The sequence below is a fragment of the Populus euphratica genome, unplaced genomic scaffold (genome assembly GCF_000495115.2).
Source record: "Populus euphratica unplaced genomic scaffold, PopEup_1.0 scaffold36.1, whole genome shotgun sequence".
Classification (NCBI taxonomy): domain Eukaryota; kingdom Viridiplantae; phylum Streptophyta; class Magnoliopsida; order Malpighiales; family Salicaceae; genus Populus; species Populus euphratica.
Window position 1 is genome coordinate 444,696 of NW_011499908.1, and position 26,840 is coordinate 471,535.

Here is a 26,840-nt window from a genome sequence, read left to right on the forward strand (position 1 = left end):
AATAAAAATGTTAAATAGTTTATAATTTGAAGACGTTGAGATTATAGTGCCGTGAAGTGACCACACCAAGCCAAGGCTATAAGCATCACCGATTCTATCCTTCAGATTAATTTGCATTTTGGAAACGATTATATGTTGCTACCAGAACCTATGGCTATACAAGGAACAATTCAATTAAAAATAAATGGAGTTCAACATCAGTTGGCAAGAGTGAACTGTACTGTAATTATCTCACTCTAAGCTAATTATTTTTTGCACGGACTCTGGAAGGAGAAGCTTGTTTTCTTCGAGCTGTAGTTGCGGCTCTGGCATTTGAAAGAGGAGTGAAGAGAGTTTTGCTTGCAACCTAGTCCCAGTGAACCTCCCTGTGAAAAGTCCACTCAGAGGGGTTTAGAGTTCGTTTCCCATCAGCGGTAACAAGATAGTAAGGTGAATCCTCTGAAAATTCAGTGGGCATGGACTTCCAATGAAGAGATGGAACCCACTCAGCTTCCCTCAGCACCTTCAAGATCTCCTCCACGACTATTTTGCTTCCCTCTGCAGATAAATGAACGCCATCTCTGGAAAAAAGAGAAGGGAAGAACTTTAAAATTGAAGATCGAAATGTATGCTACTTTCAGTTTAAGTCAACCGCAGACATTCAATTCACATTTTTTATGATTGTTGTCGTAGTAAAAGGAGAAGATAACACGGCAATCTTAAATCATTTGGATACATACTTCCCCAATGGAAACTAACATTAGCCAGTAAAAATAGTGACAGAGGAAACATCTAGTGATTTATAAGCTGAATTAACCAACACAGCCTGCCTGCCGTGGAGATTGAAGGAGAGACAGCATATAATTAATTAATCCACGTAGACCTGAGTCCACAGAGCAGATTCTGGGTTGTGCACAAAGAAAGACATGCTAAAAATACAACTAAACTGTAAAAATACCCCTGAATTATTGATCGTTTTGATTGACACCCCTATCATCCTTTTTTCTTTTGATTTTAATTTATGAACTAGGAAGTGTTTGGATTAGGATCACCGTTCACCGCGAAAACTCCACTGTTCTGACAAGCAAATCAACCACCAGAATGACTATCTCAAACTCCCAAACAAAATTTCAATATCAAAAACCATTTTTAAAACCAAATCAAAAAAACTTTGAACCCTTATAAAACTTGAATTTGGTGATGGTTGGGTTTAATACTTGCATGTATGAACTTGCATCAACTGAAACTTTCATTTGATGGAAGTTTGGTCTCGCTGCCAGTAGCAGTCAGAACCTAACAGGAGGTGGTGCTTATAATCGAAGGAAAAAACTATAGAGGTTCTCAATGAGCAGTTCAAGGGGTCTTGACATGTTTTGGCCCAAAAAAGACCATCTGATATAGCAGCATAAACTAACCCACCAAAGCTGGCTAAGGATATCTTTCTATCACGGGAAAGAAAACAGATTGATGGCCTAACTTATCATGGCAATGCAAAAACAGAAAGTGGGGATCATCCATCTGGCTTTTGCAGATGAGAGCGTGTATAGAAGTGTGGTTGTGGTTGTTTTTCAAAGTGTTTTTCACTTAGAAAAGTATATCAATAATATTTTTTTATTTTTTAAAAATTATTTTTGAGATCGGCACATCAAAATGATTTAAAAACATCAAAAACATATTAATTCAAAACAAAAAAAAAAATCAAATTTTTTTTAAAACACTTTTAAAATGCAGTGTCAAACACACTGTTAATAAGAAAGGAGTCTCTAAATTGCACAAGTATGAAAAAGTAAAAATGCATATCTGCAGCCCGTGAGATTGTGTAGTCGAATGATACCATACCATACTGCAATTCTGTGCAGACAAGTAATTGAAATTTCAGCTTGATGTCTTTACACTTATCCTAAGATAAGAGCAATTATCCTTATAACCACAAAAATCAACAATCAAAAGAGTTTTATCCAAATTGAACAAAAAAAAAAGAAGCAAACTACCAATGGTTTGAAAGCTTTTCTACCTGCACGTACAAAATTAATACAAAATTAAGAGGAAAGGAAAATAAGGCTTATCAATAATTGTGTGTGAGAAAATACCTCCACGTCTAAGTATCATGCAGAAAATGCAGACATGATGATACATGAGGGAGACCATGAAAAAACACATAAGACAACATACACTTGTGAACCTCGATCATGTTTGCAAAAGCAAGATACAGAAAACTTACGTAAAGCAAGCTTTTGTCCAATCATCTCTTTTTTGAAAGGCAGAGAAAAGATCAACAACCTCCACGCCCATTTCCTGGCATAGTTTTATGCAAGCATTGGAATAATTTTGGCACAGCTCATTTGTTCGTATCAATTCACTGAAAACTCCACTGAATTTAGAAAAATATGTTGTTCAGAATTTCTATGATAAGAAAGAGAGAAGAAAAAAAGAAGATAGAAGTGATGTATCAGAGCACCTTAAGCCTGAACCAACTCTGGTCTCATCAACGGGAGGACAACTCAGAAAAATGATGCGTGTTGTATCTGAAAGGCTCTGATTTTCAAATATACTGCGTTAGAATAGACATCAAACCTCATTCTCTGAAGAGCTCGGGGTCAGAATACAAGATATACAAGATGAAAGAAAATTGAACATGGCCCAGCAATCAGGAATTGAATAAAAAAACTACTCGAGCTTTTGAAGGCATTCAAGAGCAGAATTAGAACAACATTTTCCATCTGAATCCTCATCGCAACCATAAAAACCTCCCAGTTTTTTGTTCCCCTCAAAAACTAAGTTTACCATAATTCTTATCTAACGACTCAAGGAGAAAGATTGTTTTAATTTCCTTACATCTAATTAGGGTTGTTTCATTCATATTACGGAGGTGCATCAACCATGATCTATTTGTATAGTGAGATTGTATATTTAAGAATCAGGAGAAGACCTTGAGATGAATTGCAATCTTTCTCATGTTCTCGATGTATTCATTAAGCGGTACATGAGGGCCCAGGCCAGACGAGTGAGGCCCCATCGAATCATTACCACCAAAATAAACTATCACCAGAGATGGTTGCACAGGAGCTTCCTACAATACATGAAAAATAATCAATGTCACTAGCACAGAGACGCGTTTCCTCAAATAGATCTTACAGTGAGCCCATTTAAAATGATAAAACTTTCACTAGCTTCCTCTGTAATGATCAGTTTTCATGTGTGATCTGTTCCAAAAAAATTAGCACATTGATATAATACCTTCGGAAAAACTTGATCGAGAACCTGGATAGCACGCCGCGAGTTCCATCCATAGTACCCTCGCAACAATATGTCTGCCTGCAACACAATAAGATTAACCTAATCAGACGCCGAGAATGGCAATTTGATTCACTTGACGGCCAAAACAGTGACATAAATATCAACTAGGGCAAATCTTTTCACTTCAATCTCAACGTAATTTAGAAACAAGTCAAGCAACATTTAAGCATGTTAAATCAAGAGAGTAATTAATACTTTGCGAGAGTAGATATCGGAGAGGATGGAACCCCAACCGCCATGGCTGAAGCAGAGTTGTACAATGGACGATCCAAAGAAAACAAATTGCGGTCTACTCGGTCCCACCATTTTCACTGTCGTGAAAATCTGTTTTTTCGTTTTCTTTTTTCTTTGAACACAAAACTCCTCTCTCTCTCTCTGCTTGGCTGTGAGTACTGAAATGGTAGCGGCTCGACACTACATTATCATCGAAGGAGGGAGGATAGAGAAACTCGTGAGAATCGAGGACTTACGGCTTTTATTGCCCAATTGCAGGAACCCTCATTAAAAGAGGTGTCCAGGTCCGTCACGTACTTGTTCCGTAACAGTGGCAAGTCTCTCTCTTCATTGATTTCTTTCCTCCAATTTTGCGAGTTCTGTTCATTCCCTTCCCCACAAATTATAACACGAAATATAAAATAACCCTATACGATATTTCCACTGAAGAAATTACCTGTCTTTGTAAAGAAAACAACAGTAATAAACAAGAAATCAAAAAAAAAAAAATCTTTATCGTGAAATAAAAAGAATATTAAAAACTTCATACCTTTACTGTCAAAATAAAATCATTGACGATGAGTCCATGATGATAGGATTTTCATCGATGAATCTCAGACTATATTCTTGTATTAATTAACTACCCACGAAGACTTACAACTACATAATATATAGTTGCTGTTTACTATAAAATGGCAAAGGCGAGTCTATTCCCACCTACTCGCGAGAAATTAGACGAGAAACATTTATGTGCGCCGAAGAAGTAACGAGTGTGAATAGCCCGGCACCAAACAACACCAACCATTTATGTCTTCCCCATTAATGAAATGCAATAGTTGCCACTGCAACTTGGACAGCCCACCACTGACCACACCCACCACGATGCCCATCCGGATGTTGACTCTACTTGCCTTGGGCAAACTTTCACTAATTTCATCAACCAACCCATCTGCACATGCAATCCATGGAAATTTCAATTAACAATAGCTCTTCAAGACCATGAACAACCACCTATATAAACAGATAGAAGAAGGGGGATACCTGCACACTTGAAAAGGACCAAAAAAATGCATATCTCATATAAAACCAAATTTCGAGTGCACATGGTCATTTATCATGCATAATTAATAAGCTGGATCTCCGAAAAGTGAACTTAGTATCAAATACATGAACAAATATCTGAACAAGTATATGGTTAACCATCCACGATGTTACCTGTAAGCAAAAAAAAAGGGAAAACCCTAGGTAGGGTATTCACAATCAAGTCCACAGTGGGACGATCTGCAATGGCAGTATCTGTCATGAACAATGTGCGGATAAAATTAAATAGAGGTTAAAAGACAAACCCCACAAGTTATTTCCTACATGTATAAGCGATTCACATGAAAACTTAATTCCATCAAACACGTACAAAACTTTTTTTCAGTTAAAGGGACAGCAAAGAATACCCTCGCAGACAACTTTTGGCCATCATGTGTTCTAGCTACATGAACAATAAACTTATCAATGGCGGCCACAAGGTGTCTCTTCAAGCTCTTTCTTGAAAACCTCACACGCTTGATCATACGAAGAAATTTGTTCTCAGCATTGACTCCCTCATTGTCTGAGCAGGCTCATCTGGTACTAATTATTCCTGTATGGACAATAAACTTATCATCTAATACCACTCAACTAATTAATTACTCAAAGGCCAAATAACCCATCACACACATTGACTTGACAGAACAGATACAGAATTTGATTTCACGCATGCTTGAAGACGGTGTTTGTTTACAAGAGAGTGTTTGTTTATGTGGTTAGGGTTGCGTTTTAATTGAAATATAATTTGTAGTTGTTTGGTAAAAAAAATTTTGATTTACTTTACATGGATAGCACGCAATTTTTACGGTTAAAATATAATTAATAAAAAATAGATAAATACTACTTTTTATTCATTGTTACATTAATGGTACTGTTCAGTGAAGGTTTTTTTTTAAAATTTTTTTAAGTGTTAATTTTTTTAATATTTTTTAATTTTATTAATGTTTTTTTAAATGTTAATTTTATTAAGATTTTTTAATTAATATTTTTTAATTTTATTAATATTTTTTAAGTGTTAATTTTATTGATATTTTTTTAAGTGTTAATCTTATTAATATTTTAAAAAAACTAGTTTATAATGAATTAAATTTATTTGCACTGTGATGTGAATAATATTTTTTTTCTCGAAAAACTAATATAGAGTAAATTAAATTCACTCATATTGTAATATCAATTTTATACTTGATAATATTTTATCTAATTTTATTACACGCTTAAAAAATTATGAAAACTGTAATTCTTATCGAATGAATTTTATATGTAATGTAATTATAAATAGTTCAATAAAATAAAAAAATATTTTATATAAAGTATTATTTATTTCATGATATAATATGAGTAATTAATTCTATAATAGTTAAATTTAAAATTATCAATATTAATATATATTTTTAAAAATTATTTTATAACTTCAATTTCAAAAGTTTTTTTAACCAAATACATTAAATTATTTTTTTTCAATTTTAATTTCAACCACAGTTTTAACCAAATATCTATTTTTTTAAACTAACCTCAATTAAAAATATTTTTTATAAAACAATTTTTTTCAAACCACAGCCACAATATCTATATATCTACCGTAACACCAAACACACTCTAAGAAGCAGGCTGAAAGCACACCGGCTGCCCAGGGTCTTGTTACCCAAGCAAAGAGCTCGCCTATAATATTGTTACCGCTTCTGTTTTTTTATCTAACTATAAAAATAAAATTAAAAATAAAAACCCTTTTTAGTTAACTAAATATTTTTTTATTTTTTACACTGAACCTGTATATATAATTGCATCAAATCTTGATTTTATTTTTTTAACAAAGAGCTTTCATTAAAAATATTTTTAAAACCATGTTTAAAAGTATTTTCTTTAATTTATTCTTTAAAATCACACACAGATTGATATGTTCACGTTCAGTTTTCATTTTATAGATGAACAAAAACAGAGTAACCTCTCCAAAAACTCGTGAAGTTGTGAAAACATGCAACTGCGTAACTAGAATTAGCTTATTCTATATCCAAGTATCGTTAAATACCGTAGAAATATCTATTTGAACTCGGACTGTTCGACCGTCATTAATCATATTAAAAGAAAAAAAGTAGAAGTTATACTGCAATATAACTGCTCGCGGTTAGATAGTTCCACCAAAAAAAAAAAAAAGGTTAGCAAATCGACAAGCTACGATGTCAACTTGTCAAGCAATTTCTCGTATTCTCCAACGACCTATGAATCGCTCTGTTTTGAAATACAAACCAAACCAGTACTACTAACACAAACAAAGCTACAAGATCAATTTACAGTTGTTCTGTAATTGCCAACATTTTGGATAATTCAATCAGCAAAACAGATCATTGAAATCCGAAGGGATAAATCAGAAGAGACTGACCCACTTTCTTGCAGTCAAGGCTGGTTTACTGTTCAAGACAGTTGATTCGATGATTGTACTGCCTAAGTTGACAAGAGAATCCTCGAGTGTTCTGCCTCCAACGACCATCAATTTTTCTGTTTCATTCCTTGTCAACTCTCAGTGTTGCTCTGACAAGCACTTGCCAGTTGGTCTACATGCAATGCCGCTAAAAATCAAGGGCACCGCTTCTGGAGGACCCAGAACAGCCACCAGATGTGCCATATGAAGTCCCACTTGAACCATCAATAGGGGCTTGATTTAGACATTCTAAAACTAAAAACCGTCGCTTTTGCAATTTTATTGAGAATGTCGTTGCCTCAAGAATCATGGGAACCTGTCGAAAATTTGAAACAGCAGAACTGTGTAACCTGAAGTCATGATGATAAACAAAATGGTACAAGGTCTTTGGAAAGACCTGAGTTCCCAGTCAGAACTAAAAATTGCAAACTTGAGCTGCTATTCTATATGGAAATTTCAAGGAAAGAAAAAAAGGTTCTGAAATAATATGCATGGCAGGTAAAGAAAAAAAGGTTCTGAAATAATATGCATGGCAGGTAAACATAGCACATTCAATTGAACCTGCATATTTTGATGAAAAATAGTATATGGCGATATTTTAATAGGAATCAAACTATTTCAAGGCCAACGATTGAATCCAACATGCCTTAAGCTCGGCATGTCACAGGGTTAGGTGAATAGGACGCCACTCTTAATGTGTATCTGTGCATGCATGTCTACTTGCTTATTTTGAAAGCCCATGCATGGCAAAGTAGAGAATACACGTGGCATATGATTACAGCAAAGCACCCTGATTTTGCACCTGAGTATTGATACGTGCTATTTTGTGCACATTAAGGAAGCCAACCATGTCTTGGTAACCAGTTAGGAGTTTTCCCAACTCCTTGTCCTCATCTGGGAAAAAGCACTTGTTCAGAAGTTTAGAAAACTAAAATAACCACAAAAGCACATGTGAATATCAATAAACCTGGGATTGCTTTGACAGACAGTAACACATCTGCCATGTGCTGCCATCTTTTACAGAAGGATGGTGAAAGAAGGGAAGATGGAAATGTAATAATAGCAACTGCGTTTGCAGACCGTAGCATGCTTTTGAGAGATCTAATGAAGGAAAGCATATCCCAGTCCTGCAATGTAACATTTGTTAACAAAAGTCCTGTACGAATCACAAAATGAATAGTAATGGGTTTCAATATGAAAAGAAGATAAATGGCAATCAAGATTCTTTAATTAAAACAGGCCAAGGACAAGATTTTTCCAGTTTAGAAAACCTTACCAAAGAGGAAAGGCACTGGAACAGTCTAAATTAATGCAAATCATAAACCAAAGTTGTGAGGAGATAGGGTTCAAGTGCAAATGTATTTGCCACTGACCATTTTGGAAAGTTCACATTGTGGAGCACATAATGACTGAATAGCAATACGACCCATGCAAGAAAAACTTCCATCATTTCTGGAGAAAATAACCAGAAGATGGTAAGAATAATATATGAAAAACTAGAAAAGTAGCTAAATCAACAGAAACCCAAAACAGATAGTCAAAGATCAATTTTATGTCCAGCACTATCATCCAAACAGGAAATAGCTTGAGAAGCTTTCCAATCTCTTTGTGGAGAAATAAGCAAAGGAAATATAACAAATAAATGAAGAAATATAAAAATAATTATCATGCCAAAGCTGTTTCTTAACACTCACACGCTTAAGCACAAGCATGTATGGTCTTTTCCGATTCTATTTGCAGAGAAATGTGTATGATGAAGTTTAACAATAAATGAAGAAACATGAAACAAAATTAGCAGCATGCTAAACTGTTTCTTAAAACGCACCCACACATCTGGGTACACAAGCTCATGTGATCATGCAAGCATTTATAATGTCACCACCCAAGATGTTTGAGCTATCAAGATATCATGCAGACCTTGTTCAGATGTTTGACATTTTGTTAAAACCCAAAATGTATTTGCCTAAGATATCTGATTAAGGGAGCATACAGCATTACCTTGGAAATTGAGCTAAAAATGTGGCACAACGGTCATGAAGAGTGGCCGGGTTAGGAGAATCTTTGATGCTGACACAGTCTACACGCTGCCCACTGTAAAAATGCTTCTCCAATGGTTTCCGCAAGTCAAAATCATTGCAAAACTCTTGATTACTATCTGCAACATAACGATGTATGGAAGCCAGACTTATCTCCATTCATTCCCACCACTGAACATACATGATATTTACTAAAAGACTCTCAAACAGAAGCTGAATGCAAGATCAAATTCAATAACTTGTCTTCTGAGGTCATTCAATAACCGCTTCATATCTAGATTCCTTATTGGATCAGCATGGCAAGGACAACAAAGTTGCACCCTTTTTTTACGATGTCATATTTAGTCTTTATACTTGACCTAAATGTTCAATTTCTCCATTATTGTGTTCATAGTCAATTCTTTTGAATCCATGAAAGTGTAAGAGAAGCTTTAAATATACGTGTATTGCACCTCTTGTTTACCCTTTAAGCATTATAGCATAAATACCTGAAACTGCTGATAACAAAAAATAATGGTACCCTTTTTATCAAAGCTATGAAGTGCAGCCTAGTGAATTTGCACGCTCAGAAAACATGTTTATTCTGGACAGGCTTGCTTGAAAATTATTCCAAGTGATCAACTTCCGACAATTTATCTCATAACACCAATTCTATGCAAAGATGCAAATCATGATTAGTGTATTAAATCTACAGAAGAAATGGCAAGCCCAAAAAGCTCACCTTTATGATCATCAATATTTCGCTGATTTTCACTGAAATACTTTTTATACTGCCAAGCAATTCTCAGTCCCTTTTCCTGCAATCAGTTAGATAAGTGGTACAAACTCATGTCACCCAAACAAATACAGAAAAACGAAATAAAAACTGCATAGTAGAAATCAGTATGAAAACGAGAGCACCTGTTCTGTATAATGATTACGGGATTTATCATCTTTAGATGAGGGACAAGGCAAAGTACCCAAAAATCCTCTAGGGTCTTTAGCTGGACTGGCATAAAGAAGAGGTTGGTTTTGAACAAGTCCTTGAGACATGAAATTCCTCAGTAACAGCATGTGATGAGGAGCTTCCGCATCTTCCATTATCATAACTAAGCCTCCCAAAGGAAACCCACCACCCAGTATCTCTACATAAGATAAAAGAAAGAAAACTCAAAACAATATCAATTCATTTGATTGTTGTTAACCGAATCCTGCCTCCAGTAAGTGCAAGAAACTACAGAAAAGTAATGTAGAGAGGTTACTGTCAAGGTCAGGTATCCCAGATGAAACAAAGAATGTGCCATTAGGACCGCACTTTATTCCAGGCAACTGAGGAGCAGACACAGCTGATATATTGCGAGAGAAGCTGCTTATTCGGGTCTTGGTCGCCGCCATTGCAAGCGTCGCCAAGTTAAACTTCTCTAAACAGAAAAGCACAATGCAGCTCTATTAGGATTACAATGCTGGCATTTCTTTTACAAGCCATGAACAGTTGGTAACAGAACCAAGAACAATAATAATTGGCATGTGCTTTTCATCGAACAACTGGAGTGCATCACAAAGAGTTTCATAGCCTGCAAATTCCAACCAAACTACCCAAGAAAGGATAGCTCAAAGTCCGAGAATTATGGTTTTTTGAACAACTGGTGTAGTTTTATAGCTGGTAAAATCTATGCGTTAATAATAAAAAAAAAAAAAAAGACAAAAGAAACAGCGAAACAGAGAAGTGTACTAAAACAGCGCAAGACAACAGTGATGAAACTAGATCACAGTGTAACTTTCTTACGTCTTTCCCTTGTATTTCTGAGCAAACAAACAGAGGCTTCCTATTGCGTGCGTTCAACGCTTCACCTCGTCTTGGCTCTCTCGACGTGCGTAGACTCCTAGTTCGCTGTATACAAGCAGTCTTCTTTCGGCCTTCGGCGAGCCGTTTTTCTTTTGGCGTCTCAACCCTGATTCTTTATTAAACCTCAACCGGCTTGACCGGTGAATTCAATAAAAATTTTAAAAAATATTTTAAATTTTAATATTTTATATAAATTTTTTAAAAATAATTTATGATATATATATAAAATAAAAAATTCGAACTGCAAGATCAGGTTTTACCTATTTTGGTCTTGGGTAAACTCGCGGGTTTCATATAACAATGATGAAAGCATTGCCAAAAATACTATTGAAGCTAGGCCAGCGTTAAAATTATTTTTCAAGTAAAATGGTCTTTTTATGATGGGCCATGGGGACCAAATCATACAATATGAGGTTCTTTTTTCTGGTTTCGACTTTTGTGTATTTTGAACCAGATTTCAAGCCCATGTCCAAGTTCTGGTGAAGAATTTAGATTCTCTTCAAACATTGCTCCAGAAAAACCATATGGAATCCTATTTAGGACCCAGATTAAAAACATGGTTATCTTCCCGACATGCCATCGTCAGTGTATTTCGTTTAATAGTAAAATAAGAATCACTAAATCAGAAAATCGAGGGCAAAAATCAACAAAGAAAAAATGAGCATGGATCGTCCCGGTTCATGCCTTCATGCTCGTGAGAGAGTTATAATTCCTCCTTTTCAAATAGGTCTCATCACCGGTATGACTCGGAAGTGAGTCCGTAACCTAAGTATTTGTTAAACAGTTCTGCTATCAAGTGCAGTGAGATACGCCCCTCAATCAAACATGATAAATAATAGCTTTTCGATGAAAGATTCTTCTATTGTCTTAGAAAAATTGATGAAATAAATAGTGGATAATGGGTGTGAAATGTAATATATATACGTGATGTGCTAATCTTAATTTTCTTGCATGCTTTCTAGAAAGCCAAACAGCATGTAATAGCAAGACCATCGTATTCATGCGTGTCCCAATTTCTCCGAGTGGAGTGCGCGTGTGTTGCTAATTAAATATGTAGGCAGGGGTCACATTTTTCTTTTCTTTCTAGCATGTTCTAGTGTTTTGTGACGAAGGGGCCACATTTTTTTAGTGTTGTTCCCCCCCCCGGCAGAGGCATGCTTTTGTTTTGTTTCTGAAAATAATTCAATCTTTTTTCCTGTTACGTGGCGCATAAGAACTTGAATAGCTTAAAGAACAATCCAAATGGCTAGGATATTGCCCTAAAATGGGTCATTCCCCCCCTCCTTGGAAGCTTCCTTGTAGTTTCTTATCTTGTGACAAATGTGAAATATCGTTGGCGTCTTCTATTTGCTTCTTGTAAATGGTTCCTTAATTATTTTTGCTGTAATGAATGGTTTATTCCAAAAGACTGCTCAATCAAGCAGGGTAAGAAGGAAACTTGTACTTCACTAAGCTGCCGCTAAAGCCAAATCCGCAACTTGAAAGGTAGGTATCGATCGAGTGTATGATTTCTCCATGTTTTGGTAACTGAATCTAACATTCTGTTTATTTTTTATTTTAAAAATGTTTTTTAATATTTTTTTATTATTCTCTTTACTTTAAAATATTTTTTTTTAGTGTTTTCATATTATTTTTATTTACTAATATAAAAAATAATTATTTAAAAAAACATTATTTTAATAAAATTTTAAATAAAAAATATTTTAAAAATAACTACCATTGCAATTTCAAAAATTCAATTCACTGGACAGAGTCGCAGATAATAATTTGGTCACAGTTTGCAAGAGTTGGTACTTTGGTGAGAAAAAAAGTTGGCTATCCTGGAGGAATTTGGTCCCGTTAGGCGTTATGCAGGTAATAAATCATTGACTCGGATTGGTGAATGTAATTATAAAAACAGTGGTCATGAATGAGCCTAGAACGCCACCTAACTGTTAGGATTGAAAATGCTGCAAATTTTCCTTGCAATTGGTTACTCTCCTTCAGTCTCCATTGGTAATGGTCGCTTCTGACGAAGAAACATGACGACTTAACACGTAAGCCTCGTGGACCATGCTTGTAAAATAAATGTCTGCTAGAAATCTAGAATTGGCCCCGGTATATGCAAGATTTGACTCGTAACCCCGCTAAGGCGGCTCCGGATGCATGCATATAGCCATCGGGTTTTTACTCGACTACCTGGCATGTAAGCAAGATATCGTCCCGAGACAATCGAAAACAATGTGAATCGGACCTCTGCGGACTTTGACAAATAAATCGAGTATAATAAAGAATGCGTGGCAACTCCATCAAGGAAATGTTTTAAAAGTTTTTTAAGTGAGCGATTACGCAAGACATATAATTCACAGCTGAAATTTCCTGAGCTGTACTGTTTTTGCCAACCTATTGCTCTGTCTCTCTCTCGATAGGTATCCTGTTTTATTGCCTTGGTCCGTAAGCAATGATATAATAAAGGGATTTCTAAAATAAAATAAAATTGATACAATAAAGAGAACTCCTATTTATATTGACGTTTTATATATATATATATATATATATATATATATATATATTTGCAACACGTTAATATAATTTTAAAAAATTTAAATTCAAATATAAAATTTTATAAAATCATTACAGTGTGTATAAAACCGTGCATAGAAACATCACATAATTAGATGTATTGGGATTTTAAACCACTTTTTTTTTTCTTGTAGAATTAATTTAATCTCACATTGTTACTGGATTTTAATAATATTTTGTGATGAACTAGCTGCTATCGAGCTATTTGTCGAGCTTATCTTGATGCAGGATTTAGAATAAAATGAAGATTTTCATTACTAAAAAGAAAAGCAACAAGAAGATAACGAGGTAAGTTTTCTGAAACAAGTAGTTAAAAAATTCCGGGCAGACATCAGCCATTCACCAACTCCCAGCTGCCCTCCCATGAGATGATGTATATTCATGTGCTTTCGAGTGAAACATACTCCTGCACTAGTCCATTCAATTGAAAAACACTAGCTTGTTCGTTCAAATCCCTGACTTAATGAAATTTAAACATTATTCGATCACACTTTTCCATTGGGATTCTGATGGTATACACTGCTAATGTATTTTCACCAGTCATTTTTCAGCACGGACCTAATTAAAGCTTCGACATTCGCCCCTTGACCTTTTCCCAGTCAAGGGATTCGGTGGGGGGGAAGTTGGTCTCCTTGCTCGGCTTCCAGGCTATTGAAATGCAATTTCTGATACAGTACTAAAGAGACAGCACGACGCCGTAGAACGTTTTCAACGGTGCTGAGGATCTTAATAGAACGCATTGAACGGAGTTGGATAAAAGGCCATCTCACCTGCATATAGGCTAGCTAGCTTACAACTGCATTAAAGGCATATAATCTCTGGTTGGATAACGTCGCGGCATATGACAAATTGAATCTGGTATTTGTTGTTAACTACCAAGGAATTAATTAAATCACGAGAATTGTTTATTTTTTACTTTTCGTCTGCACTCAACTACTCGTAAGTTTAAAGGAAGGAAAATCAATTGAAATAAGAGAAAAGCCGAGACTCCTATAAAGAAAAACCCTAAAGATTCGCAAAGATGAACTGTTGCATGTGCCCACATGATCCCAGCCAGTCGGTTCCACCATGCCCGCTTGATTGGTATGGGTTATTATATTTATCGATACCATGCAGTCATGGACTGTTATTGTGGTCGTTGAACATGATTCATTTTTAGTTGTAAATAAAAAAGAAAGAATAATCAACACAGGATATCTGTCTATAACCAACGATGCATGATGGCCAAAAAAAAGAGAGGAAAGGAGATTGTTTCTCAATTCATCGGGGGAGCCTCGAACATATTGATTCCCGGTCCTATCTGTCTAGTATTATTGTAACGAATTTGAAAAAAAAAATAGAATAAATGGTTTGATCCTCCTCTTATCCATGAATTGGGATTCTAATTCATGCAAATACAAATGATATAACGAGAGTACATCATAACAATAAAAAATAATGAATTTAGAATAAAAATAACTTTTAACATTTTTTAAAATACTTTTAAAAATACAAAAACAAAAGACTGGTACCACCTGCATACGAAAAGGCATTTTTGTGACTGCTAGAATTTTTCACTCTATTTTCATTAATATCTTACACGTGAAATTGAATTAGATGTCAAGCTCTGTATTTTCCTCGCCAAACCAAGAGACCACAGACAAAGCAGGGAAAAAATACAACAGAAACTTCCACCTCTGCTGTATGCAATAAATAAGAAAACCTATAAACTGTCGTTAATTGTCACTTAATTAACAATAATTTAAAAAGATGGGGGGAAAATACGTTTTCCGTACTTTTTATTTTTGTTCTACTTATATATTTTAAATATAATAATAATAATAATAATAATATACTAAAGTACTTTGTTTTCTTTTTTATTTTTTTTATTTTTTTCCTGTTTTTTATGCCTTTCGGGTTTTTTTTATTTGTGTTTTTTATGGTTTTTTTTAATTTAGTTTGTTAATGTTGAATTATTTTATTTAGTTATCAGATTTTCATGACACAAATTCCGTGTTTTTGACAAGTTAATCTATTTTTTTTTTCTTTTTTTCTTTTTATTTGGAATTTTTATGTGGTTTAGTTTATTATTGTTAAATTTATTTTTATTTAATTATCAAACTTGTATGATACGTATTATAGGCTTGATGATTAACCTGGTTTGATGGATTAACCCATCAATTTTTTTCTATTTAGTTATCATATTTTCACAACACGAGTCTTAAGTTTAATGGGTTAATCTAATTTGAAGGGTTAATCCAATTAATTCAAATTGTTTTTTCTTTTTTTCATTAGTTTTTTTTTCTATTAGATTTTTTCTTTTCAATCAATCTATCTAATTATCATACATTTATAATATAGCTTTATAGTCATGCCTGTATCTAAAGTTATTAGGTTCATTTTTGTAGCTAAACACACTTAAACTTGTATCATGTAAGTTTAATATTATTTTTGGGTCAGACGTTGTAGTTAAATTCAAGATTCTTATGTATAATTTTTTAAAAGGATCTAATATTTTTAAATCTTAATTTTTTTAATATTTTTTATATAAAAAATTAATTGATAACATTGTGTGAGTGATTTAACTAGTTAAGATGTATTAGATGGGGTAACATTGAAAAGATTAGTTGCAATATGATATAGATTCTGTAACTGTAGTATATTTATTCAAATATATTCAATTAGGTTTTAGAATATACTAGTTCCCATGTTCGTGGTCCGTGCTGGGTCAAAAATTATTTTTAACAAAAAAAAATGTAGGAATTACTAAGTTTTTTTCTTAGAAATCAAAAAGATTTTCAAATGTCAATTAACATCTTAATGTGTGCATTTAATAAAACTGCGTGTGTTAAAAAGAGTTATTATCAATAATCAAAAACTGAACTGAAAAATTAAAGGATAAATACAGATAAAAAAACATAATCCTGTATTGTGTCGTGTTATTTAATTTTTATTTAAACATATGTCATCATTTAAAAGATAATAAAATTTTAAATTTAATTAAAATAAAATAATTAAACTATATTGAAGTTTGCTTGATTTGACTCGTACATTTGTAGTGATTGTCGTTAACAACTTCTTTCTGTGTGCGTTTTTCCTTCAGAATGCTATATTTGACTATTAACTTCCGCGTCTAAAGTTCCATAGTCTTTGTCATCCTTGTCCCAGTGGACAAGTCCAGTCAAGAAAATAACCTTTTGGCCTGCTGCAGCACCTTCCTTCCATGGCAATTGTTTTTTCATTTCAAATTCTCCATTAAAATATTCTTTAAATTCATATAACTCAACCATCCCCTTTTAAGCCCCTTCCCTCCCATGACTTTAGCGAAGTCCTCAAGTCTCTCTCTTTTCAATTCTCCTGTCTACAAGCACAACCTGGTAGATCCTCCACAAATTAGAGGCAGAAGCAACAAAATCTCAAAAAAGAAGAGATGGGTTTTGCAAAAGAAGAGAAATCAAAAAAGGTTTTGAGAGGAGTAAAGACTGTATTCTTCTTGATCACCATGTTAATTTCTTTCCTTCTTTTCTCTGCTCCTATTCTTCTTGTTATAGCCGATACTCTCCTTCCTTTTTCTCTCCTCTCTGCCTCTCTTTCTCCTTCTTCTTCTTCATCATCAGAGACACTCTCTTCTTATTTCAATAACTATGATTTTCGTTACTCCCTCGTTGACATACCCCTCATATCCATTATAAGATCAGTTGTCATCATCTGTAAGTATCATAAACCAGTCAATTTCATTCTTTGTTCTATATGTCCCCCCCTGTTTTTAATGTTTTTATGGGAAATTAGTAAAAAAATTTTTTTATCGTTGTTATAGGTGTTTATAGTTTGTGTGATGGACCGAGGCTCTCAACAGGACCATACCTGGGGATTACAACGATCTGTTCTGTGTCATCACTAATTTATGTTTCCTTCAAGGCACCACGCGTGTTTAGAGTTTCAAGTACGGGTCGAGGAGAATATGTTAGAGCCATGGAAATTGCCCTGTTTATTTGCTCTCTACTTCTAGCAATTGGCCATGTTGTTGTGGCGTATAGAACAAGCTGCAGAGAAAGAAGAAAGCTTTGGGTCTACAAAATTGACATTGAAGCTGTAAGTCCCTCCCTCCCTCCTTTGTCTCCCTAACTGGATCGTGACGATTTTGATGATTTTCATATTGCAAATTACTAAAAATTTAGACGTTATAGCCAAGCTGCTCCAGCAATTAATTGATGGGAAGTATGAACAGATTACAAAGATGAATTATGCTTACAAGTTACAACTGTACATAACTGTGAAATTAAGATAAGAATCCGGAGTTGTCACATCGCACTATTTTAAAAACTTCATTGGTCAATTTATCAGCACCTAATTCAACTGTACAACAGTTGAATATTTTACCTTCTGGAAGGTCAGAAAAACGCCTTGAATTGGTACTTCTGACGTTTTTTTTTTTTTTTTTCTGGTGGGGGGTGGGGTTGTTAGTATACGACAAAAACAGAGGAGAAAATTACTTCTTACTGCGGCTGCGGGAGATCACGTGGTAGTTAATTTGAGAGGTCCGGTAACATAAGCTAGCCCTTTCAACAGTGACTAATTCTGCAAGGTTTTGGTTAATAGGTTCATAGGATTCCTCTGAAAAAAATCCTCTCCCAGGGCACCATAGAACTGACTGGTGTAAAAGAGTTTACAATGTTAGGGGGGAAGGCGTGTCACAAATTTAATTGTTTTTCAGGGAAGCATGTGATCATAATGTCGCTATTTCGTTTATATGTTTTAATGTTTCTCGAGCCATGTCCTCCACTTGGATCCAGCCTCCTAATCCCCTGGTCAAAAAACAACCATTGGACCTCGTATCCAGAGAAGCCGGTCATGTGGCTTAGATAGTTAGATGGACAATTTTTTATTTTATTTTTTCGAATTTACTGTTGTGGTCACATATTTGTTAGTATCAGAATACGAGACGTTTACCATCTTTTGTGAAGCATCTTACTCCATTCACGGATGTTCGTTTTCTTTCTCTATAGAAACTTTATCCACCGAAATCTCTTTTCTTTATTCCTTTCACACCCAGATAAAGATTAGTTTTGAAACCAGATTAGAGGCTTTTGGGATGCTTATTGAGATAAAAAGGTGATTAACTGTATATATACACTGTTTCACTCTTGTTTTTTTGGTCTAATATCAGATAGCCTTAGCGATTGTTCAGCGTGATAAAAACTACAACAAGTAGGTCTCCAATTTAGACTCGGTCCATGAGAATTATCAAAACAATAACATGTGACAGGTACCATCCCTTCAGAAGCTGCTTGTCGGCAGGTCAATTTTTCCCTGCTTTTAATTACTCGGGTCACAAACAGCTCTCTCTAGTTTATGTGGTCTTAGTCATTTCAGTTATGAGGCTTTGCGACACAGCTTAGCCGATAAAAAAGGAAACAGCAATTAATGCTCGGCATCAAGCACCCGCGCAAGGCACACGCACTGATCCAAGTTTCCCACACGGCCATACTGCCAAAGGGATGTCGACCACAAAAATTAGAAGACTTTTTTTCCATGTTGAATGAATAAAAATGCCTTGACAAAGAAGTAGTAGTTGATGCTGGATTAAAGTAAGCTCTAATACGAGTGTGCCATGTGCTACAGGTTTCAGCTTGCAAGAATGTGGTGTTTCCAAGGTATCAAAAGATTCTGCTGGAAGAAAGAGTGAAATGATTAATTCTAACATTTGAAGGACTAACAACTACTGGAGACTTTTACTCTCGTTTTGGCTGATCAAACTCTTCAGCGTCAGGTTGCAGGTAATATTTAAACCTTCGATTGTTTATATCAGGTCATTTTGTCTGCTTACTAGCCGATTCCCATCATCACCCAATCCGGTGAACTTGAGCAATCAACTCAATTTCTGACCTCTGGCCCTTTTTGGACAGGTTTATTCGACAAAATCTGCAGCTTAGAGACTGTTGAAGAAACACCACTAACATGGCGAGTAGGGACCAGTAAAAAGTGAAACAACCATTTTTAGATATGCATAGATCACTGTGTATGCTATGGCTTGAACATGCACACACACACACACACGTATATATATGACTAAAGGATGGAATCTACCATGGCTTATTGTTTTCAGTTAACAATGTATGGTTTGTGTATTTACAAAAGAATGGTGAATGCATTTAGCTAGAGACTAGCCAAACCACCTGTAATCCTACAAAGTGTGAGCGTATATATGATCGAGGTCTGTTTGGCTTCTGTTACTGTATGGTACTTGATTACTTGTTACAAATCCCCCAAGGTTATCATTGCTCTATCAATCGCATGGAAACTAAAAGTAAAAAATAAAAAATCTTCAGCAGATTATGCAAAAGGGATTCCTGTTCCTTTTTGGATTCCTCTTCGATGCTCTCACTCGGAAATACAAATAATTTATCCTTCTCATTTCGCGATAATTTGAAGTTAAGATTACCATGCCCGATACAAGGACTTGCATGAACATTATTAATTTTGACTTTCTGGTTAAGAACAGCATCTCAACTGGATTTTTAATTTTTTTAAAAAAAATTATTTTTTTGATTATTTTTTTATCATTTTAATTTGCAAATATAAATAAATTTTAAAAAATAAAAAAATATTATTTTAATATATCTCTAAATAAAATATATTAAAAAACAACCACGCTCAACCCCACCTTTCTTTCAATATGCAAAATCTAGTGGGAATAAATTACACGTTAATTAAAGACAAAATTTGATCGCAGCTGTTTCTCATTTTATTGGTCCTTCTGGACTTGTTCCTATGCGTGCTGGGCCATTTATGGGCCAAGCCCATATATATGTTTCATTTTAGTCCTACAGTCTCCTACTCTCCTTAGTCCGTCAGAAGGCAGGAAAAAGAAAAAACAGAAAAACCTCCTCCATGAAGCGGCATCGTTTGACATTTCATCTTTGCCAAACTAGAGACAGGGTTGCTTCCACCAGCTCCATATCCCTCAGTCCTCAGTCCTCAGTCCTCATCAGCAAAAGCAAGGAAACGTGAAACACAAGAAGAGACGCCTACAGAGTGAGTAGTGAGCAACTGAAACAAAATGAGATTCAACTTCGAGTTGACAGAACCAGACCCAGACCCAGACTCTTCTTCTCGAAAATCTCTTACTCCCAAAGAGGATATCCTATGGGTCCCACTCCAAAACCACCCGCTCTTCACTTCCTCCACCTCCACCTCCACCTCACTCGAAGGTGACGCTGCACCGCAGCCCCCATCCAATCTACTAGCTTGGGATGGCGCTTCTAGATTATATTACTGGGATTCAAACCTCCGCTGCCTCCATCGAATTTCAATTGGCCTCGGCGATCCCGACCCTACCTCTGTCCTCGCTGCTTCTCCCTCTAAGGTAATTACACTTTACGCGCTTCAATAGTTAGCCTAGTTTTGACTGTGATAACCTATCCAATTTTAAAGTGTGTAATTGCTGTTTTCTTATATGTATACGTGTTTGTAATTAGGTATTACGAACAGATGTGGAGATTAATTTTGAGGTTCACAAAATTTCTATCGATAGAAATGGCTCTGCTTTGCTTCTTTCCGGTGCCTATGGTTTATGTGTTATGTACCTTTATGGACTCTCTTCTAGTAAAGATGACTCCATCATTTGCAGGTACGTTTGTAGAATTTGATTTTTTGAATTTAAATTTAATTTTCAAGTTTTTTTTGTTAATGACTAGAACTTCGTTGGTGTACAGGACTGTTTCCATTGGTTCGCAAATTTATTTTAACGGGAGAAATGTAATACACGTGCGAAAGATTTCGTGGCATCCTTACAGTGATACGCATTTAGGAATTCTTTCTTCTGATTCGGTTTTCAGGTATCACGAATTTCTGTTTCAAATCATATAATGTTGAGTGTTTTGGTTTAGGATTGAAGTATTGTTATTTGTTAGTTAAATTGTAAATACATGCTGAATTTCATGATAAAGTTAAATTATTTCAATTGATGTTAAAAGTATGAATATTATTGTCAACCATGCCTTTTCTTGCCTTTATGTTTTAATAGGACTTGTGTTGTGTTGTTTTTAATTCTTTTTCATATGTTTTCTTTGGCTAGACTGTTTGATTTGTCCTCAGATGTCCTGCAGCCAGAGCAGGAATATTATCTACAGCCTGTTGAACCAGGTAGATCCAGGAATGCGGCATCAATCTGTCCAGTTGATTTTTCTTTTGGGGGCGACCACTTGTGGGACAGGTTTAGTGTAAGTTCAGTTGGGGGTTTAATGCATGTGCCTAATTATAGTATTGCTAGTGGTTTTAATTCTGTTCGGTGATTATTTCTACGTGATATATTTTGTTTACCATGGTAGTTACCTTTGAAACTAGCAACTTTTGTGTGATATCGCATCTTTCATGACGTTTCATGTTCATCATGTTTAGGTTAGATGACTGGTATTTTACACCTTGCAGTAGTTTCATCTCTTGTTTATTCCTCCATTTTTGTCAATTCTGCAGGTTTTCGTGTTATTCAGCGATGGCTCAGTTTACATCCTTTGCCCAATTGTTCCATTCAAAAGGTATTTCTTTTACCTGATATCTTATAACCTGCTTGAATTTTTCTTTGGATACCATGATAGGTTGGCACTGTAGTCCTTTCAATTCTCATTATTTTACAATGTCACATGCTTGAAAAATGACCATGAAGATCTACACATTTATTCTTTCCTATGCTTTACATTGTTTGATTGGTTATTTTGGTATTTTTTTTCTATTCTTATTTGTACTTGTGGTGTCATATATCTTATGGCCATGGCATGTATATATTTTCTATTATACATAAAGGAGTATATGTTAAACTGCTTCCTTATATCAAGATGATTTTTAATTTGATGTTAACTAAAATTGAGTGCTTTTTTTTGGAGTAGTGTCTACAAATGGGAATCTGTTTTGGAGATATATAGTGATGCTGAAATGTTTGGACTGAAATCAGCAAATCCAGTTGCTGTTAACAACTCAAATCTGGCAATCTTTTGGCTGGAAGCAACATTTCCTGAGTTAGCCCATGAATCAAAGGAGAGGGGACTATCAACACTAAAAGCTCACCCTTATGCTATATTTGATGCATCACTTTGTTTGCAGGTAAAATTCATTCTATTTTTTACATTACATATCCCATACATTGCCTATGTTGTATAGATTTTCAGAACATCCAAAGTACTCCTGTAAACTGGATTTCTTCCAGACAGCCATCTAATAGGAAAATTTAGAAATTTCCTATCTGCTAGTGTTTCACCAGAATGCTTTCTTAATCAATTAATGTTAAACATACAAACATTATGTTGCTTTTCATGTGAGAATTCATTTCTGCATGTGCCACATCAAGTAGATCTTCATTAGTTCTGGCTGTACTTGTTACAATTTTTCTGTGAAGATGTCAAGTCTTTGCTTGGAACTTGTACTGTTACTTTCACATCTTCAAGAAACTAACAAGTTTGTTTTGGTGTTCCAGGGCCCTTTACGCAAAGTATGTCATGGTGTGGAAGATGAAGACTTAGCAGTTAGGGGTGCAGAATGTGAAGGTCATGCAGTCAGTTTTCTTTATGATTTAGCCGGCAAAGACTCAATTCTGGTGACTGCCTGGAGTGGTGGGCAATTGCAAATAGATGCCCTATCCGATGAAATCCAGCCAGTCTGGACAGTTGGTAGTCCACCTCGTCTTCGTCTGAGTTCCCACAACCATATTCTTGGTCTTGCAATGCTTTGTGAATCAATCTCAGGTGAGCTTCCTGTTGTGAAGCTTGATCAACCGCATGATCATACTGTCTGGTTAGGTCATCCACCACCTTTGCTGAGACTTGCAATTGTGGATTTGGCCTTACCGAGGAAAACAGAAAGCAGTTCTCATATTTCAATGTTTGCTGATCCCCTTATGCCTGAAAGAATCTATTCTGTTCATGATGGAGGGATAGATTCAATTGTTTTGCATTTTCTTCCATTTACCAGTCAGTCCAGTGGCAAGGATGAGACAGTCCGGTCTCCCGCTGTGCATCCTGTCCTGAGCACATGCCAGGTGGAGAACTCCACGCCTTCTCCCCTATGTGGCTTTATAGCATTGTCAGATTCATTTGGGTACTCATGGATTGTAGTGATTACCTCCAACAAGGAATGTGTTGTGCTAGAAATGAAAACATTAAATTTATTGGTGCCTGTACATGTTGATATGGAGAAGGAATCTGCAAATTCTGAAGAATGGACATATAGAAATCCTCCAGACATCATAAGCAAAGAACTACTTAGTGGTCCTAAGGTGGTTCTTGTTCCTCAGGGTTCACCAAATCTTCGATCTGTTGCTGCTGATTCTATTGAAGGGCGGTCAACTCTTCACCAGTACCTGAACCTTTTCCATGAAAACTATGTCGAGTATGCACATAAGGTGAGAATCCCCTATGGGATATAGAGGTTACTACTACCTTTCACTCATTTAGGTCTCTTTGGTTGCTGCCTCTCTCTGAACCATCTGCTCATTCTAGTATGAAATGGAATTTATTGTCATTTACAACCATCAACTGCTAACTATTAGGCAAGTTATAGTTGAATAAGTTGAGGTTAAAAGCCTTGTCTGGTGAGCAAAAATATTAGGGGTTGACCCATAGGTATATAGTAGTTTTTGTTTCGGGATAAAAACTACTTTTAGGATATCTATATCGTTTTGCATTCTGAATTGCTGTCTATAAAGCGCCATGTGCACTGGAGATCCAATGATTCTTTCTGCTGGCATGCTGCCAAGGTTTATCATTGAAGTTTTCAGGAGTGCAATCATTATTATAATGATTATTTTCTGGGCCTTTGGCAATTAAGCAACTTTTCAGCTTGCTTATATTTGAACTACTTAGAGGTATTTAGGCTAGACATTTGACTAAGCTTTATTAAGATGCTACTGTCAGATCAGCACTGAGTTTTTAATCAGTTGTATGAAGATGTTATCCTTCATGACTTCAGGTCTACTTTGAACTCAAGCATCATGGCCCCCAGTTGAAGAGGATCATTGATGATCAGCATGCTCGATTAGGTGAGGCAAAGGAGAAGCTTTCAAAAGTGGTGAATAAGCAGTCAGGATTGGTGAACAGGATTGAACATGCAACACAGAGACACAATCTTCTGGAACAGCGCTTGCATTGCCTGAGGAACTTGCCTGGAGCTCATAAGAAGCCTTTGTCTAAAGCAGAACGTGAATTGAAGTCCAAGCTTGGTAATCAATTTTATGCTCACAGCAATTATTTTAATGAAATTATGCAAATTTCTGTAAATATTTCTGATTTTGCTCATCCATTACCATTTCATGAAGGAAATAAAAAATTTCCTTTCTGTGGTCAAATGCTTTTCCTTTACCTTTATCACACGACAGTTCTTATAGGATTTTGAAGTCAGTTCACTTTTTTATCTTTTGGTTGTAGAAAGGCTGGCCACGACCTTACAAACTTTTCTATATTGTTTGGTTATCCTGCAGACCAATTTACCAGAGTTGAATTGGATGCTCTGCGTGCTTCCATTGACACACTAAGAGCAAGGCTGGGAAGGTTCACGCAATCTTTGAAAGGTGATGTACCAAATCAGCCAAGGAAAATAGGGGGAAGGAACAATGTCCTAGATGCCCAAATATCGCAGCTGAAATCCTCAATTACAAAACTCTCCCTTGTCAATAGTGAGAATACAAAGAAAGTTAAGCTTATTGAATCCGCGTTAAAAAATCAGGAAATCTGTAGATGATGGGTTCCATAGCCTCATATGAAGCCCGCTCCGTTTTGGTTCTGTCTTGGGTATTGGAGCAACGATACTAGTTTTAGGTCCACAATGCAAGACGTATTCCATTGCTATTCGGGGCTTTCAAATTTATACTGGAGACATGGGTACACAAACTAAAGTTGGCCATCTTTTTTCAGCACACTTAATGGACAGATGCTTTGGTCAAGAGCTTTTGCATTCCACAGTAAATCATTTTCAGGTCAGGGCCTTCTTTGTACTAGTATTATCAATGTTCCAATGTTCACTTGACTGCTCTGTGATAAATTTTTAGTTTGTACATATGATTGAGCTCTTTGATGCATGCAGGAAAAGTAATTTCAACTTCGACTTGTGTTTGAGAAGAAACACAACTTGATTTTATGACATTTCATGATAATGATATTGTTTACATGTCATTTTAAATGTAGTTATAAGATGTCTCTGCGATTGTATGTTGTTTTCCACGGTGGTTAAGCAAACAAGACACAAAAATCTGTAACTTCCCATCAAAGTTCTGTATTCTGGCTCTAATTAGAGACTGATGAAACTCACGTTGATGGCAATGTGGAGGGAACCTTGTACCTCTATCTATGAATTGAATTTAGCCGTACCTGGTTATGCCAAAAATCATAGGATTTTCTAGATGGGTTCCTCGTATTCAGCCTAAAGTACTCAGATCGTTTGCCCCTTGTCCTCGTTCAAGTCGAATAATATTTTCTGCCAGTAGACTCGTTTTCCGCCATCCAGGGAGTAGATGATTGAGTTCCGTTATTTGGGCCCGACATGGAGTGAAATCGTTGCTTGATGGCCTCGAGGAGAAAACGCTACCTCTAAAAGCTACTTAACTTGTTCGATCAATAGATTTAGTAGGCTTTAATCGTGTTTTGTACGTTGACTGAGTCGATGATAAGTAAATTTAAATAATATTAGATTGAACAATCCAATTTCTATTGTATCTTACTTTAGGCTCCCGGTGAAGGTGAAGTCTATATGTTTTTGTAGGCAAAGTAGGATCAGGCAATTTTTTATTTTAACCTGACCTGCTGCGATTAAGCGAGTGATTGCAACAGGTTTGCATCTCATGATTTAGGTCCCCACGTGACCAGGGAGCCGAAAACTCTATACCTTTTTTATACTGCCTCATGAGAAGAGACTGATTGTTGCACGCTTCAATGATGCCCGCTACAGCAGGTGATAACCACACCCCTCTTCTCTTACAAGCTGACAAGTACACCCTCTCACCGATGAGCTTGTAACTCAACAAGTACTGGAGTCCCCCCTCCTCTCTAATAGGTCTCCTATTTTTCAGGAAAAGAAAAATAGAAGAAAAAACTATACCCTCTAAATCTGTTTAGTCTCTACTCCTTTTCCCTTCTAAAGCTCAGACCACCACCAAACCCAAAAAAGGCCCCGTCCCATTGTAGCTTCAGTTACAACTTGCAAGCATTGCCTTCCTGGAAACCGTACCGTTGAGATGTTGATTACTACGGCATCTGACTTTAAAATCGTGCACAAGACCTCCTAATGCTCTAGGATTTTAGTTTCACCACGATCCCCAAGTCCAGAAGACAGACAAACGACGAATTCTAGAGCATGATGTTTCTTTAGAAAACTGTATTGCAAGGAAAGATCTCTCTGCCTAAGCTAAAACAATTGACGTAATCAAATGCGGGTTGCTGCATGCAAATAAAAACTCTTATTGACGCAAAGA

The 26,840-nt window shown here is 35.7% G+C and overlaps 4 protein-coding genes across 11 annotated transcripts; 2 read left to right on the plus strand and 2 right to left on the minus strand.

The window, feature by feature from the left end:
- Nucleotides 1-83: 83 nt before the first annotated feature.
- On the minus strand, nucleotides 84-20,705 carry LOC105133595 (GDSL esterase/lipase CPRD49-like). 5 transcript variants are annotated; one of them, XM_011037662.1, is made up of 7 exons: nucleotides 20,676-20,705; nucleotides 3,747-3,773; nucleotides 3,217-3,294; nucleotides 2,909-3,049; nucleotides 2,438-2,514; nucleotides 2,201-2,350; nucleotides 84-560 (listed from the first exon to the last, which is right to left on the minus strand). In XM_011037662.1, exons 1-7 carry the CDS (start codon nucleotides 20,688-20,690, stop codon nucleotides 347-349), a joined length of 702 nt encoding a protein of 233 aa, XP_011035964.1. In that variant the 5' UTR covers nucleotides 20,691-20,705; the 3' UTR covers nucleotides 84-346. The 5 variants fall into 5 exon arrangements, with proteins under 5 accessions (XP_011035964.1, XP_011035962.1, XP_011035963.1 ...); XM_011037660.1 differs by lacking the exon at nucleotides 20,676-20,705 and adding an exon at nucleotides 4,040-4,176 and having other exon boundaries at nucleotides 3,472-3,869; XM_011037661.1 differs by lacking the exon at nucleotides 20,676-20,705 and adding an exon at nucleotides 4,040-4,176 and having other exon boundaries at nucleotides 3,472-3,880.
- Nucleotides 6,723-10,939, minus strand: ELO1 (Paxneb protein-like protein). 2 transcript variants are annotated; one of them, XM_011037656.1, is made up of 9 exons: nucleotides 10,787-10,939; nucleotides 10,263-10,416; nucleotides 9,922-10,145; nucleotides 9,743-9,818; nucleotides 8,984-9,140; nucleotides 8,359-8,437; nucleotides 7,953-8,112; nucleotides 7,788-7,879; nucleotides 6,723-7,301 (listed from the first exon to the last, which is right to left on the minus strand). In XM_011037656.1, exons 2-9 carry the CDS (start codon nucleotides 10,393-10,395, stop codon nucleotides 7,134-7,136), a joined length of 1,089 nt encoding a protein of 362 aa, XP_011035958.1. In that variant the 5' UTR covers nucleotides 10,396-10,416; nucleotides 10,787-10,939; the 3' UTR covers nucleotides 6,723-7,133. The 2 variants fall into 2 exon arrangements, with proteins under 2 accessions (XP_011035958.1, XP_011035957.1); XM_011037655.1 differs by having other exon boundaries at nucleotides 10,263-10,419.
- LOC105133593 (uncharacterized) lies at nucleotides 16,552-19,626 on the plus strand. Of its 3 annotated transcripts, none has more exons than XM_011037653.1 (4): nucleotides 16,552-17,097; nucleotides 17,205-17,479; nucleotides 18,555-18,685; nucleotides 19,010-19,080. In XM_011037653.1, exons 1-3 carry the CDS (start codon nucleotides 16,818-16,820, stop codon nucleotides 18,597-18,599), a joined length of 600 nt encoding a protein of 199 aa, XP_011035955.1. In that variant the 5' UTR covers nucleotides 16,552-16,817; the 3' UTR covers nucleotides 18,600-18,685; nucleotides 19,010-19,080. The 3 variants fall into 3 exon arrangements, with proteins under 3 accessions (XP_011035955.1, XP_011035956.1, XP_011035954.1); XM_011037654.1 differs by having other exon boundaries at nucleotides 18,555-18,653; nucleotides 19,010-19,024; XM_011037652.1 differs by lacking the exon at nucleotides 18,555-18,685 and adding an exon at nucleotides 19,294-19,626 and having other exon boundaries at nucleotides 16,556-17,097; nucleotides 19,010-19,164.
- Nucleotides 20,228-25,585, plus strand: LOC105133592 (nuclear pore complex protein NUP88-like). The gene is made up of 9 exons (XM_011037651.1): nucleotides 20,228-20,753; nucleotides 20,866-21,017; nucleotides 21,103-21,225; nucleotides 21,465-21,609; nucleotides 21,863-21,924; nucleotides 22,273-22,486; nucleotides 22,857-23,780; nucleotides 24,347-24,596; nucleotides 24,855-25,585. Exons 1-9 carry the CDS (start codon nucleotides 20,448-20,450, stop codon nucleotides 25,112-25,114), a joined length of 2,436 nt encoding a protein of 811 aa, XP_011035953.1. The 5' UTR covers nucleotides 20,228-20,447; the 3' UTR covers nucleotides 25,115-25,585.
- The last annotated feature ends 1,255 nt before the right edge of the window (nucleotides 25,586-26,840 follow it).